Source organism: Oncorhynchus keta, chromosome 11, assembly GCF_023373465.1.
Source record: "Oncorhynchus keta strain PuntledgeMale-10-30-2019 chromosome 11, Oket_V2, whole genome shotgun sequence".
Classification (NCBI taxonomy): domain Eukaryota; kingdom Metazoa; phylum Chordata; class Actinopteri; order Salmoniformes; family Salmonidae; genus Oncorhynchus; species Oncorhynchus keta.
The window spans coordinates 30,165,756-30,180,945 of NC_068431.1; the positions used below are offsets into that span (position 1 = coordinate 30,165,756).

A 15,190-nucleotide genomic window follows, 5' to 3' on the forward strand; every position below is an offset into this window, starting at 1 on the left:
CCCTCTCCCTCATGTCAGTGTGTCCATTCAGCCCTCCCTCTCCCTCATGTCAGTGTGTCCATTCAGCCCTCCATCTCCCTCCTGTCAGTGTGTCCATTCAGCCCTCCCTCTCCCTCATGTCAGTGTGTCCATTCAGCCCTCCATCTCCCTCATGTCAGTGTGTCCATTCAGCCCTCCCTCTCCCTCATGTCAGTGTGTCCATTCAGCCCTCCCTCTCCCTCATGTCAGTGTGTCCATTCAGCCCTCCCTCTCCCTCATGTCAGTGTGTGTCCATTCAGCCCTCCCTCTCCCTCATGTCAGTGTGTGTCCATTCAGCCCTCCATCTCCCTCATGTCAGTGTGTCCACTCAGCCCTCCCTCTCCCTCCTGTCAGTGTGTGTCCATTCAGCCCTCCCTCTCCCTCATGTCAGTGTGTCCATTCAGCCCTCCCTCTCCCTCCTGTCAGTGTGTGTCCATTCAGCCCTCCCTCTCCCTCATGTCAGTGTGTCCACTCAGCCCTCCCTCTCCCTCCTGTCAGTGTGTGTCCATTCAGCCCTCCCTCTCCCTCATGTCAGTGTGTCCATTCAGCCCTCCATCTCCCTCCTGTCAGTGTGTCCACTCAGCCCTCCCTCTCCCTCCTGTCAGTGTGTCCACTCAGCCCTCCATCTCCCTCCTGTCAGTGTGTCCACTCAGCCCTCCCTCTCCCTCTCCCTCCTGTCAGTGTGTCCATTCAGCCCTCCCTCTCCCTCCTGTCAGTGTGTCCACTCAGCCCTCCGTCTCCCTCATGTCAGTGTGTGTCCATTCAGCCCTCCCTCTCCCTCATGTCAGTGTGTCCACTCAGCCCTCCGTCTCCCTCATGTCAGTGTGTGTCCATTCAGCCCTCCCTCTCCCTCATGTCAGTGTGTCCACTCAGCCCTCCATCTCCCTCCTGTCAGTGTGTCCATTCAGCCCTCCCTCTCCCTCCTTTCAGTGTGTCCACTCAGCCCTCCGTCTCCCTCATGTCAGTGTGTGTCCTTTCAGCCCTCCCTCTCCCTCATGTCAGTGTGTCCACTCAGCCCTCCCTCTCCCTCATGTCAGTGTGTCCACTCAGCCCTCCCTCCCTCCTGTCAGTGTGTCCATTCAGCCCTCCATCTCCCTCCTGTCAGTGTGTCCACTCAGCCCTCCATCTCCCTCCTGTCAGTGTGTCCATTCAGCCCTCCCTCTCCCTCCTGTCAGTGTGTCCATTCAGCCCTCCCTCCCTCCTGTCAGTGTGTCCATTCAGCCCTCCATCTCCCTCCTGTCAGTGTGTCCACTCAGCCCTCCATCTCCCTCCTGTCAGTGTGTCCATTCAGCCCTCCCTCTCCCTCCTGTCAGTGTGTCCATTCAGCTCTCCATCTCCCTCCTGTCAGTGTGTGTCCATTCAGCCCTCCCTCTCCCTCCTGTCAGTGTGTCCATTCAGCCCTCCATCTCCCTCCTGTCAGTGTGTCCATCCAGCCCTCCCTCTCCCTCATGTCAGTGTGTGTCCATTCAGCCCTCCCTCTCCCTCCTGTCAGTGTGTCCATTCAGCCCTCCCTCTCCCTCATGTCAGTGTGTGTCCATTCAGCCCTCCATCTCCCTCATGTCAGTGTGTCCACTCAGCCCTCCCTCTCCCTCCTGTCAGTGTGTCCACTCAGCCCTCCCTCTCCCTCATGTCAGTGTGTGTCCATTCAGCCCTCCATCTCCCTCATGTCAGTGTGTCCATTCAGCCCTCCCTCTCCCTCCTGTCAGTGTGTGTCCATTCAGCCCTCCCTCTCCCTCCTGTCAGTGTGTCCATTCAGCCCTCCCTCTCCCTCATGTCAGTGTGTGTCCATTCAGCCCTCCCTCTCCCTCATGTCAGTGTGTCCACTCAGCCCTCCATCTCCCTCCTGTCAGTGTGTCCACTCAGCCCTCCATCTCCCTCCTGTCAGTGTGTCCATTCAGCCCTCCCTCTCCCTCCTGTCAGTGTGTCCACTCAGCCCTCCCTCTCCCTCCTGTCAGTGTGCCCATTCAGCCCTCCATCTCCCTCCTGTCAGTGTGTCCACTCAGCCCTCCATCTCCCTCCTGTCAGTGTGTCCATTCAGCCCTCCATCTCCCTCCTGTCAGTGTGTCCATTCAGCCCTCCATCTCCCTCCTGTCAGTGTGTCCACTCAGCCCTCCATCTCCCTCCTGTCAGTGTGTCCATTCAGCCCTCCATCTCCCTCCTGTCAGTGTGTCCACTCAGCCCTCCCTCTCCCTCTCCCTCCTGTCAGTGTGCCCATTCAGCCCTCCCTCTCCCTCCTGTCAGTGTGTCCACTCAGCCCTCCATCTCCCTCCTGTCAGTGTGTCCATTCAGCCCTCCATCTCCCTCCTGTCAGTGTGTCCATTCAGCCCTCCCTCTCCCTCCTGTCAGTGTGTCCACTCAGCCCTCCATCTCCCTCCTGTCAGTGTGTCCACTCAGCCCTCCCTCTCCCTCCTGTCAGTGTGTCCACTCAGCCCTCCATCTCCCTCCTGTCAGTGTGTCCATTCAGCCCTCCCTCTCCCTCCTGTCAGTGTGTCCACTCAGCCCTCCCTCTCCCTCCTGTCAGTGTGTCCACTCAGCCCTCCCTCTCCCTCCTGTCAGTGTGTGTCCATTCAGCCCTCCCTCTCCCTCATGTCAGTGTGTGTCCATTCAGCCCTCCCTCTCCCTCATGTCAGTGTGTGTCCATTCAGCCCTCCCTCCCTCATGTCAGTGTGTGTCCATTCAGCCCTCCCTCTCCCTCCTGTCAGTGTGTGTCCATTCAGCCCTCCCTCTCCCTCATGTCAGTGTGTGTCCATTCAGCCCTCCCTCTCCCTCATGTCAGTGTGTGTCCATTCAGCCCTCCCTCTCCCTCATGTCAGTGTGTGTCCATTCAGCCCTCCCTCTCCCTCATGTCAGTGTGTGTCCATTCAGCCCTCCCTCTCCCTCCTGTCAGTGTGTGTCCATTCAGCCCTCCCTCTCCCTCATGTCAGTGTGTGTCTATTCAGCCCTCCCTCTCCCTCATGTCAGTGTGTGTCCACTCAGCCCTCCCTCTCCCTCATGTCAGTGTGTGTCCATTCAGCCCTCCCTCCCTCATGTCAGTGTGTGTCCATTCAGCCCTCCCTCTCCCTCCTGTCAGTGTGTCCATTCAGCCCTCCCTCCCTCATGTCAGTGTGTGTCCATTCAGCCCTCCCTCCCTCATGTCAGTGTGTCCATTCAGCCCTCCCTCCCTCATGTCAGTGTGTCCATTCAGCCCTCCCTCCCTCCTGTCAGTGTCCATTCAGCCCTCCCTCTCCCTCCTGTCAGTGTGTCCATTCAGCCCTCCCTCTCCCTCCTGTCAGTGTGTCCATTCAGCCCTCCCTCCCTCCTGTCAGTGTGTCCATTCAGCCCTCCCTCTCCCTCCTGTCAGTGTGTCCATTCAGCCCTCCCTCCCTCCTGTCAGTGTGTCCACTCAGCCCTCCCTCCCTCCTGTCAGTGTGTCCATTCAGCCCTCCCTCCCTCCTGTCAGTGTGTCCACTCCGCCCTCCCTCTCCCTCCTGTCAGTGTGTGTCCATTCAGCCCTCCCTCCCTCCTGTCATTGTGTCCATTCAGCCCTCCCTCCCTCCTGTCAGTGTGTCCATTCAGCCCTCCCTCCCTCCTGTCATTGTGTCCATTCAGCCCTCCCTCTCCCTCCTGTCAGTGTGTCCACTCAGCCCTCCCTCCCTCATGTCAGTGTGTGTCCATTCAGCCCTCCCTCCCTCATGTCAGTGTGTGTCCATTCAGCCCTCCCTCTCCCTCCTGTCAGTGTCCATTCAGCCCTCCCTCTCCCTCCTGTCAGTGTCCATTCAGCCCTCCCTCTCCCTCCTGTCAGTGTGTCCATTCAGCCCTCCCTCTCCCTCCTGTCAGTGTCCATTCAGCCCTCCCTCTCCCTCCTGTCAGTGTCCATTCAGCCCTCCCACTCCCTCCTGTCAGTGTGTCCATTCAGCCCTCCCTCTCCCTCCTGTCAGTGTCCATTCAGCCCTCCCTCTCCCTCCTGTCAGTGTCCATTCAGCCCTCCCTCTCCCTCCTGTCAGTGTCCATTCAGCCCTCCCTCTCCCTCCTGTCAGTGTCCATTCAGCCCTCCATCTCCCTCCTGTCAGTGTGTCCATTCAACCCTCCCTCTCCCTCCTGTCAGTGTGTCCATTCAGCCCTCCATCTCCCTCCTGTCAGTGTGTCCATTCAGCCCTCCCTCTCCCTCCTGTCAGTGTGTCCACTCAGCCCTCCATCTCCCTCCTGTCAGTGTGTCCATTCAGCCCTCCATCTCCCTCCTGTCAGTATGTCCACTCAGCCTTCCATCTCCCTCCTGTCAGTGTGTCCATTCAGCCCTCCCTCTCCCTCCTGTCAGTGTGTGTCCATTCAGCCCTCCCTCCCTCATGGCATTGTGTCCATTCAGCCCTCCCTCCCTCCTGTCAGTGTGTCCACTCAGCCCTCCCTCTCCCTCCTGTCAGTGTGTGTCCATTCAGCCCTCCCTCCCTCATGTCAGTGTGTGTCCATTCAGCCCTCCCTCTCCCTCCTGTCAGTGTCCATTCAGCCCTCCCTCTCCCTCCTGTCAGTGTGCCCATTCAGCCCTCCCTCTCCCTCCTGTCAGTGTGTCCACTCAGCCCTCCATCTCCCTCCTGTCAGTGTGTCCATTCAGCCCTCCCTCTCCCTCCTGTCAGTGTGTCCATTCAGCCCTCCATCTCCCTCCTGTCAGTGTGTCCACTCAGCCCTCCATCTCCCTCCTGTCAGTGTGTCCACTCAGCCCTCCCTCTCCCTCCTGTCAGTGTGTCCACTCAGCCCTCCATCTCCCTCCTGTCAGTGTGTCCATTCAGCCCTCACTCTCCCTCCTGTCAGTGTCCACTCAGCCCTCCCTCTCCCTCCTGTCAGTGTGTCCACTCAGCCCTCCCTCTCCCTCCTGTCAGTGTGTGTCCACTCAGCCCTCCCTCTCCCTCCTGTCAGTGTGTGTCCATTCAGCCCTCCCTCCCTCATGTCAGTGTGTGTCCATTCAGCCCTCCCTCTCCCTCCTGTCAGTGTGTCCATTCAGCCCTCCCTCCCTCATGTCAGTGTGTGTCCATTCAGCCCTCCCTCCCTCATGTCAGTGTGTGTCCATTCAGCCCTCCCTCCCTCATGTCAGTGTGTCCATTCAGCCCTCCCTCCCTCATGTCAGTGTGTCCATTCAGCCCTCCCTCCCTCATGTCAGTGTGTCCATTCAGCCCTCCCTCCCTCATGTCAGTGTGTCCATTCAGCCCTCCCTCCCTCATGTCAGTGTGTCCATTCAGCCCTCCCTCCCTCATGTCAGTGTGTGTCCATTCAGCCCTCCCTCTCCCTCCTGTCAGTGTGTCCATTCAGCCCTCCCTCCCTCATGTCAGTGTGTGTCCATTCAGCCCTCCCTCCCTCATGTCAGTGTGTGTCCATTCAGCCCTCCCTCCCTCATGTCAGTGTGTCCATTCAGCCCTCCCTCCCTCATGTCAGTGTGTCCATTCAGCCCTCCCTCCCTCCTGTCAGTGTCCATTCAGCCCTCCCTCTCCCTCCTGTCAGTGTGTCCATTCAGCCCTCCCTCTCCCTCCTGTCAGTGTGTCCATTCAGCCCTCACTCTCCCTCCTGTCAGTGTGTCAACTCAGCCCTCCCTCTCCCTCCTGTCAGTGTGTCCACTCAGCCCTCCCTCTCCCTCCTGTCAGTGTGTGTCCATTCAGCCCTCCCTCCCTCATGTCAGTGTGTGTCCATTCAGCCCTCCCTCTCCCTCCTGTCAGTGTGTCCACTCAGCCCTCCCTCTCCCTCCTGTCAGTGTGTCCACTCAGCCCTCCCTCTCCCTCCTGTCAGTGTGTGTCCATTCAGCCCTCCCTCCCTCATGTCAGTGTGTGTCCATTCAGCCCTCCCTCTCCCTCCTGTCAGTGTGTCCATTCAGCCCTCCCTCCCTCATGTCAGTGTGTGTCCATTCAGCCCTCCCTCCCTCATGTCAGTGTGTCCATTCAGCCCTCCCTCCCTCCTGTCAGTGTGTCCATTCAGCCCTCCCTCCCTCATGTCAGTGTGTGTCCATTCAGCCCTCCCTCCCTCATGTCAGTGTGTCCATTCAGCCCTCCCTCCCTCCTGTCAGTGTCCATTCAGCCCTCCCTCTCCCTCCTGTCAGTGTGTCCATTCAGCCCTCCCTCCCTCCTGTCAGTGTGTCCATTCAGCCCTCCCTCCCTCCTGTCAGTGTGTCCATTCAGCCCTCCCTCCCTCCTGTCAGTGTGTCCACTCCGCCCTCCCTCTCCCTCCTGTCAGTGTGTGTCCATTCAGCCCTCCCTCCCTCCTGTAAGTGTGTCCACTCAGCCCTCCCTCCCTCCTGTAAGTGTGTCCACTCAGCCCTCCCTCTCCCTCCTGTCAGTGTGTGTCCATTCAGCCCTCCCTCCCTCATGTCAGTGTGTGTCCATTCAGCCCTCCCTCTCCCTCCTGTCAGTGTCCATTCAGCCCTCCCTCTCCCTCCTGTCAGTGTCCATTCAGCCCTCCCTCTCCCTCCTGTCAGTGTGTCCATTCAGCCCTCCCTCTCCCTCCTGTCAGTGTCCATTCAGCCCTCCCTCTCCCTCCTGTCAGTGTCCATTCAGCCCTCCCTCTCCCTCCTGTCAGTGTGTCCATTCAGCCCTCCCTCTCCCTCATGTCAGTGTGTCCATCCAGCCCTCCCTCTCCCTCCTGTCAGTGTGTCCATTCAGCCCTCCCTCTCCCTCATGTCAGTGTGTCCATCCAGCCCTCCATCTCCCTCCTGTCAGTGTGTCCACTCAGCCCTCCATCTCCCTCCTGTCAGTGTGTCCATTCAGCCCTCCCTCTCCCTCCTGTCAGTGTGTCCACTCAGCCCTCCATCTCCCTCCTGTCAGTGTGTCCATTCAGCCCTCCCTCTCCCTCCTGTCAGTGTGTCCACTCAGCCCTCCATCTCCCTCCTGTCAGTGTGTCCACTCAGCCCTCCATCTCCCTCCTGTCAGTGTGTCCACTCAGCCCTCCATCTCCCTCCTGTCAGTGTGTCCATTCAGCCCTCCCTCTCCCTCCTGTCAGTGTGTCCACTCAGCCCTCCATCTCCCTCCTGTCAGTGTGTCCACTCAGCCCTCCATCTCCCTCCTGTCAGTGTGTCCACTCAGCCCTCCATCTCCCTCCTGTCAGTGTGTCCACTCAGCCCTCCATCTCCCTCCTGTCAGTGTGTCCACTCAGCCCTCCATCTCCCTCCTGTCAGTGTGTCCATTCAGCCCTCCCTCTCCCTCCTGTCAGTGTGTCCACTCAGCCCTCCATCTCCCTCCTGTCAGTGTGTCCACTCAGCCCTCCATCTCCCTCCTGTCAGTGTGTGTCCATTCAGCCCTCCATCTCCCTCCTGTCAGTGTGTCCATTCAGCCCTCCCTCTCCCTCCTGTCAGTGTGTGTCCACTCAGCCCTCCCTCTCCCTCCTGTCAGTGTGTCCACTCAGCCCTCCATCTCCCTCCTGTCAGTGTGTCCATTCAGCCCTCCATCTCCCTCCTGTCAGTGTGTCCACTCAGCCCTCCATCTCCCCCCTGTCAGTGTGTCCACTCAGCCCTCCATCTCCCTCCTGTCAGTGTGTGTCCACTCAGCCCTCCATCTCCCTCCTGTCAGTGTGTCCATTCAGCCCTCCATCTCCCTCCTGTCAGTGTGTCCACTCAGCCCTCCGTCTCTCCTGTCAGTGTGTGTCCACTCAGCCCTCCGTCTCTCCTGTCAGTGTGTGTCCACTCAGCCCTCTGTCTCTCCTGTCAGTGTGTCCACTCAGCCCTCCGTCTCTCCTGTCAGTGTGTGTCCACTCAGCCCTCCCTCCCTCATGTCAGTGTGTGTCCACTCAGCCCTCTGTCTCTCCTGTCAGTGTGTGTCCACTCAGCCCTCCATCTCTCCTTTCAGTGTGTGTCCACTCAGCCCTCCCTCCCTCCTGTCAGTGTGTGTCCACTCAGCCCTCCCTCCCTCCTGTCAGTGTGTGTCCACTCAGCCCTCCCTCCCTCCTGTCAGTGTGTGTCCACTCAGCCCTCCCTCCCTCCTGTCAGTGTGTGTCCACTCAGCCCTCCATCTCTCCTGTCAGTGTGTGTCCACTCAGCCCTCCCTCCCTCCTGTCAGTGTGTGTCCACTCAGCCCTCCCTCCCTCCTGTCAGTGTGTGTCCACTCCGCCCTCCCTCCCTCCTGTCAGTGTGTGTCCACTCAGCCCTCCCTCCCTCCTGTCAGTGTGTGTCCACTCAGCCCTCCCTCCCTCCTGTCAGTGTGTGTCCACTCAGCCCTCCGTCTCTCCTGTTAGTGTGTGTCCACTCAGCCCTCCATCTCTCCTGTTAGTGTGTGTCCATTCAGCCCTCCATCTCTCCTGTCAGTGTGTGTCCACTCAGCCCTCCATCTCTCCTGTCAGTGTGTGTCCACTCAGCCCTCCATCTCTCCTGTCAGTGTGTCCACTCAGCCCTCCCTCCTGTCAGTGTGTGTCCACTCAGCCCTCCCTCCCTCCTGTCAGTGTGTGTCCACTCAGCCCTCCATCTCTCCTGTCAGTGTGTGTCCACTCAGCCCTCCATCTCTCCTGTCAGTGTGTGTCCACTCAGCCCTCCATCTCTCCTGTCAGTGTGTGTCCACTCAGCCCTCCATCTCTCCTGTCAGTGTGTCCACTCAGCCCTCCCTCCTGTCAGTGTGTGTCCACTCAGCCCTCCCTCCCTCCTGTCAGTGTGTGTCCACTCAGCCCTCCATCTCTCCTGTCAGTGTGTGTCCACTCAGCCCTCCATCTCTCCTGTCAGTGTGTGTCCACTCAGCCCTCCATCTCTCCTGTCAGTGTGTGTCCACTCAGCCCTCCCTCCCTCCTGTCAGTGTGTGTCCACTCAGCCCTCCGTCTCTCCTGTTAGTGTGTGTCCACTCAGCCCTCCATCTCTCCTGTCAGTGTGTGTCCACTCAGCCCTCCATCTCTCCTGTCAGTGTGTGTCCACTCAGCCCTCCATCTCTCCTGTTAGTGTGTGTCCACTCAGCCCTCCATCTCTCCTGTCAGTGTGTGTCCACTCAGCCCTCCATCTCTCCTGTCAGTGTGTGTCCACTCAGCCCTCCCTCCCTCCTGTCAGTGTGTGTCCACTCAGCCCTCCGTCTCTCCTGTTAGTGTGTGTCCACTCAGCCCTCCATCTCTCCTGTCAGTGTGTGTCCACTCAGCCCTCCGTCTCTCCTGTCAGTGTGTGTCCACTCAGCCCTCCATCTCTCCTGTCAGTGTGTGTCCACTCAGCCCTCCGTCTCTCCTGTTAGTGTGTGTCCACTCAGCCCTCCATCTCTCCTGTTAGTGTGTGTCCACTCAGCCCTCCATCTCTCCTGTCAGTGTGTGTCCACTCAGCCCTCCGTCTCTCCTGTCAGTGTGTGTCCACTCAGCCCTCCGTCTCTCCTGTCAGTGTGTGTCCACTCAGCCCTCCATCTCTCCTGTCAGTGTGTGTCCACTCAGCCCTCCATCTCTCCTGTCAGTGTGTGTCCACTCAGCCCTCCATCTCTCCTGTTAGTGTGTGTCCACTCAGCCCTCCATCTCTCCTGTCAGTGTGTGTCCACTCAGCCCTCCATCTCTCCTGTCAGTGTGTGTCCACTCAGCCCTCCGTCTCTCCTGTTAGTGTGTGTCCACTCAGCCCTCCATCTCTCCTGTCAGTGTGTGTCCACTCAGCCCTCCATCTCTCCTGTCAGTGTGTGTCCACTCAGCCCTCCATCTCTCCTGTTAGTGTGTGTCCACTCAGCCCTCCGTCTCTCCTGTCAGTGTGTGTCCACTCAGCCCTCCGTCTCTCCTGTCAGTGTGTGTCCACTCAGCCCTCCATCTCTCCTGTCAGTGTGTGTCCATTCAGCCCAGTGAAACTCAGGCAGTCTGAGACAGTCTACTGGGCTTACTGTGTCTGTATTTGTGACAGGCCCAGACATCCCCTCTGGTCTCTGTCACAGTTTAGGACGGCTCTAGAGTGAGATTTGGGGTCTCTTGTCCATTATTACAAACCTCCATTTTGGATGTATTGTAATTCTCAGGCACTGCAGTCACCCATCAACTCCCCTCTCAAACAGAAAACAGAACATTTAAGTTTCCTGTGGTCCTCATTATAAGTTCCAATGTGATTCAATACAAAAGTTCTCCAGAGATGTGTTATTAACTAGGAGGTGAATGGCCCTGGAATTGGTGTACCAGTTCAGTAGTCATGTGTTTTTATGGTTGATTAGTATTCCACTATTCCTTTAATGTATTCAGTGGCCATTGTGTTGTTTTGAATAGGTCATGGTCATGTAATGCTACCAGGAATGTTCCTGTTGAGACACAATGCTTCATTCACTCATAATTACTACTGTTAAACTGGACACAAAGACAACATTTGAATAGAATACAAAGAGCACATCCAGTCCTTTCAATGTGGTTACTTTGATTGATGATGATGATGTCGACGGCGATGATGACACTACTACTGTATTGTTGAAGTCGGAAACACACAGTAGCTCTAACCCTGTCTCCTCCCTCCCTCTTCTCTAACTCTCTCTCCCTCTCTCTTCTCTCTCCCCCCACTCCCCCTCTTGTCTCCCTCTCTTCTCTCTGTCTCCTCTCCCTTCCCCCACTCCCCCTCTCATCTCCCTCTGTCTCCTCTCCCTCCTCCACTCCCCCTCTCCCTCTCTTTCTCCCTATCCTCTCCCCCTCTCCCTCTCCTCTCCCTCTCTCCCTCCCCCCACTCCCCCTCTCATCTCCCTCTGTCTCCTCTCTCTCCTCCACTCCCCCTCTCCCTCTCTTTCTCCCTATCCTCTCCCCCTCTCCCTCTCTCCTCCCCCCCACTCCCCCTCTCATCTCCCTCTGTCTCCTCTCTCTCCTCCACTCCCCCTCTCCCTCTCTTTCTCCCTCTCCCCCTGTCCCTCTCTCCTCTCCCTCCACTCCCTCTCTCCTTTCCCTCTCTCCTCTCCCAGGTTGGTGAGGATGTGCCTGATGCCAGGAAGTGTCAGTGTGCCAGCCATGTGGCTAACATTGCAGAGTTTTTCCAGGTCAGTCTCACTGAGGTAAACCCAACTGCTACTCTAAGACTTTTGAAACTGTTTATTAAAACTAGCCTGGATGACTAGCTAAATTAAAACATATTTGATGTTGTTTGATGAATGCTATCTGCCCTTCTGGGCCCGTATTTTTTAAGTATCTCAGAGTAAGAGTGCTGATCTCTGATCAGTTCCCCTCTGTCCATTATCTTATTAATTCTGATCTAAAAAGACAAACTGATTCCCTACTCTGAGAGGTTTCATGAATATTGGCCCAGATTGTCATTCAGGGTTTTTCAGTGATTCATCTGGGTGACATGGTGGATCTAAAACCTAGTGTGAAAGACTCAGTATTGTCCTCCACCAGCCAAACCAGAGCAGCATACATAGGGCCATTAGCTTCTAGCTTCCTATTGAGATTCTTCTCAGTGGTCTCAAGGGTATAGGAGTGATTCCAATGATCTGCCCACAGGGTCAGTAGAGATAGTGTGTGTGTGCATCCCTGCGTACAGTACCTGGCAGTCAGCTGATGATGCACAGTGTCTGTGTCTGTAGTGTGTCTGTGTCTCTGTCTGTACTGTAGTGTGTCTGTGTGTGTGTGCATGCACGTGTGTATATGTATGTATGACTAACACAGCACTCTCTATGGTTATTGTGAGCAAGGCGCTTGGCAGTAGTTGCAAGCTGAATAGAAATCCTCTCTGCCTTTTATCTATGATATCTCCTGAATGTGTGTGTGTATGTGTGGGGTGGGTGTGTGTGTTTGAGAGAGAGAGAGTTTTTCTCATGACTGTGAAGGCCATGGAGCTTAAGGAATCTCTAGACAGATTCCTTCAGTCAATTGATGTGAAGTGTCAAGCAACTTCTCCATAACAGCTCTTTTCACTGGCCATTCTGACTGATCTGCTTGCTCACACTGTCAGCTCTGGCCTTGGATTTAATGTGGGGTTAGCTGGTTGAAAATACTCTATCGAGCTGGAAGTTGCAGACACCTGTCAGGTCTCTCTCTATCTCTCTCTCTCTCTCTCTCTCTCTCTCTCTCTCTCTCTCTCTCTCTCTCTCTCTCTCTCTCTCTCTCTCTCTCTCTCTCTCTCTCTCTCTCTCTCTCTCTCTCTCTCTCTCTCTCTCTCTCTCTCTCTCTCTCTCTCTCTCTCTCTCTCTCTCTCTCTCTCTCTCTCCCTCTCTCTTTCTTTCTCTCTCTCTTTCTCTCTCTCCCTCTCTCTTTCTTTCTCTCTATCTTTCTCTCTCTCTCTCTTTCTCTCTCTCTCTTCTCTCTCTCTCTCTCTCTCTCTCTCTCTCTCTCTCTCTCTCTCTCTCTCTCTCTCTCTCTCTCTCTCTCTCTCTCTCTCTCTCTCTCTCTCTCTCTCTCTCTTTCTCTCTCTCTCTCTCTCTCTCTCTCTCTCTCTCTCTCTCTCTCTCTCTCTCTCTCTCTCTCTCTCTCTCTTTCTCTCTCTCTCTTTTCTCTCTCTCTTTCTCTCTCTCTCTCTTTCTTTCTCTCTCTCTCTCTCTCCCTCTCTCTCTATCTCTCTCTTCTCTCTCTCTTTCTCACTCTCTCACTCTCTTTTTCTCTCTCTCTCTCTTTCTCTTTCTGTTTCTCTTTCTCTCTCTTTCTCTTTCTTTTTCTCTTTCTCTCTCTTTCTCTCTCTTTCTCTCTCTCTCGCATCCCTTTAGGACATCTGTCTGTCCCTCTCTCTTCCTCCCTGTCCCTCTCTCTTCCTTCCTGTCCCTCTCTCTCTTCCTTCCTGTCCTTCTCTCTCTTCCTTCCTGTCCCTCTCTCTCTCTTCCTTCCTCTCCCTCTCTCTCTTCCTTCCTTCCCCTCCCTCTCTCTCTTCCTTCCTCTCCCTCTCTCTCTTCCTTCCTGTCCCCCTCTCTCTCTCTTCCTTCCTGTCCCTCTCTCTCTTCCTTCCTGTCCCTCTCTCTCTCTCTCTCTTCCTTCCTGTCCCTCTCTCTCTCTCTTCCTTCCTGTCCCTTTCTCTCTCTCTCTCTTCCTTCCCCTCCCTCCTCTCTGAACATGACATAACCACTTTTCTCTTTCCAGCCATGTGTTCTGTGGGTCTAAAGCTAGTGAGTGATGTGTGTGCACATTGCCCCAATCAAAAGTAGTCTGAGGAGGCTTGTGCTCCATGTGCCCTGCAGTCTGACACAAATATAACCTCCACATAACCTCTGAGAGCCTGCTCCTTTTACCGTGAGATACCATCTCACACAAGCCATTTAAAGGGGAAAGGTATACTTCCATTGAAGGTGCTTTTTTGCTTTTTTGCCCGCAGGGAGTCAACGTCATCATCAACGCCAGCACCATGGAGGACATCGAACCATCTGCCATTGGACAGAGACTGACAAATGGGATGGCTTCGGTAGCCAGCCCCGTCCTCAGCCGGCTGAGAACCAGAGAGGAGGAGAATGGAGAGGATGGAGTGGTAAGAGAGAGGGGGCAGATGGGGGAGGGGTGGAAGAGATGGAGGGGGTGTGAGGTGGAGGGGGAGAGATGGAGAGAGGGGATTGAAAGGAAACAGGGGAAGGGATACAATGACGGAGAGGGAGGTGGAGGGATAGAGAGATGCCTTGAGAGAGAGGTTAAAGGGACAGCGAGATGGAGCCTGGCAGGAGAGGAGGGGGTGTTACGACATAGGTCAAAACAAGTAGTCTGTGAAAGAGCTCTCTATTAGTGTGATGTGTGACACAAGGCCACAGTCATGTTACTGTTTTAGAGGAGAGAGAGGGAGAGAGAGTCGACCGAGGGAGAGAGAGACAGAGATAAAGGGAGAGGGCCAGAGAGGGGGAGAGAGAGAAAGAGAGAGAGCGTTGGAGAGGCCCTCTGAGAGCGAGGCATTGTTAATGTTTAGGAACTTCAACAATGGGCCTTACTATGTATCAGATGGTCCATAAGAAATGAGTCTCTCAGCTGAACAGCTAGCAGGCTCCTTCCTCATTCTCTCTCTGCGTATCTGGACACAACTGAACCAGGACGTTAGGCTAGCCGCTGCGCTAAAGGTACATTACATTCTGATGGATCGTCTACAGTGTCTACAGTCTACAGTGCTACCAAAACATGACGACATTAAGCTGAGGTAAATTCCTTGAGTTTAAAGAATGATATATACTGTAGATTAACAAACTAACTAAATGTATTGCGTCACAGGGTTTTACAATGTCACACTTGCACTTTTGAACAGGCTACCTTGTGGATAATATCTATCTTTAAGGCCCGCACCTAAAGGGTTCAAGTACAAGCTGTTCATAATATAGAAGTTAAAGTTATATAACTCCATATAAATCATATCCAGGCAATGGTGCACAATAAGTGATACGGTAATTGTGTGTCGAATAGAAATATGACACTATATGTGTAGTCTGACCCTGTTGGTTACGGGTGGTGTGGTGCAATAGGATTTGGAGGGCACAGTAATTGTACTATAGCAGACGCTGACCCTGAGCTGTGTGTGTGTGTGTGTGTGTGTGTGTGCCATGGTTCTTTGACTAATGGTTGTAACCAACCACTTCCCCTTCCTCTCTCCTCTCTCCTTTCCTCTCTCCCTATTGGGCGGATGTCCAGGGCACCGTGTACACCAAAACCAACGCAGAGATTGAGATGAAGAAGATCAATAGAGAGGAATTCTGGGAACAAGCCAAGGTAGGAATGAACATGATTCCCGCTAACGTCAGGAGGGAGGAAAGAAGTGATGGAGGGTGGGGGGTGTGACTGGGACAAGGACTCTGGAGACAAGAAGAGCAGCACTGTTATCTGTTTTCTCTACCTTCTCCTCAGACTAGGAATGATAGCATGAATAGTGGTTTCAATTGGAGTGTGTAGGAGTAGGATCTAAACAAAGTCAAAAAATGTCCCCCGTCTTCCAGAAGCAACGCCACAAGCCAATGAGACAGACTCAAATGCGATATGACATCCATTGCTCTCTGTCCTTGAGGTTATTTGAATCATTGTGAGCGGGCGGCTTTGCCCTTTACATGTTAGTTTGTGTTGATTTTGCTCAATAGAAGGACCAAAGCCAGATGTTCTGTTTCACATTTTAGTCATTGATGTTTTATGTTGTGACTAATTGGTTATTGAAGTATTGAACAAATGTTGAAATATATTTCTGTCTTTTGTGTGTACCAGCGTGAGGAAGAGTTGAGAAAGGAGGAGGATAGGAAGAAGGTTGCGGAGGAGAGGCAACGCTTCGAGGAGGAGAGGATGGAGCTGGAAAGGAAAGAGCAGGAGGATAGAGAGAAGAGGTACCGCGAGAGGGAGAGGCAGATCGAGGAACACAGGTGGGCTGCAGTGACTTATGGGTAGTGTG

At 54.9% G+C, this 15,190-nt stretch overlaps 1 protein-coding gene across 4 annotated transcripts in view; it reads left to right on the forward strand.

Moving 5' to 3' along the window:
* Positions 1 to 15,190, forward strand: part of LOC118378502 (drebrin-like) — a 127,142-nt gene that overhangs the window by 94,083 nt on the left and 17,869 nt on the right. For 3 of the 4 annotated variants that reach the window (XM_052456979.1, XM_052456981.1, XM_052456982.1), the window contains exons 4-7: positions 10,830 to 10,919; positions 13,163 to 13,312; positions 14,449 to 14,526; positions 15,010 to 15,161. In XM_052456979.1, coding sequence (XP_052312939.1) covers positions 10,830 to 10,919; positions 13,163 to 13,312; positions 14,449 to 14,526; positions 15,010 to 15,161 — 470 coding nt within the window. The remainder of the gene's footprint in view (positions 1 to 10,829; positions 10,920 to 13,162; positions 13,313 to 14,448; positions 14,527 to 15,009; positions 15,162 to 15,190) is intronic. The other variant, XM_052456980.1, reaches the window with a different exon arrangement.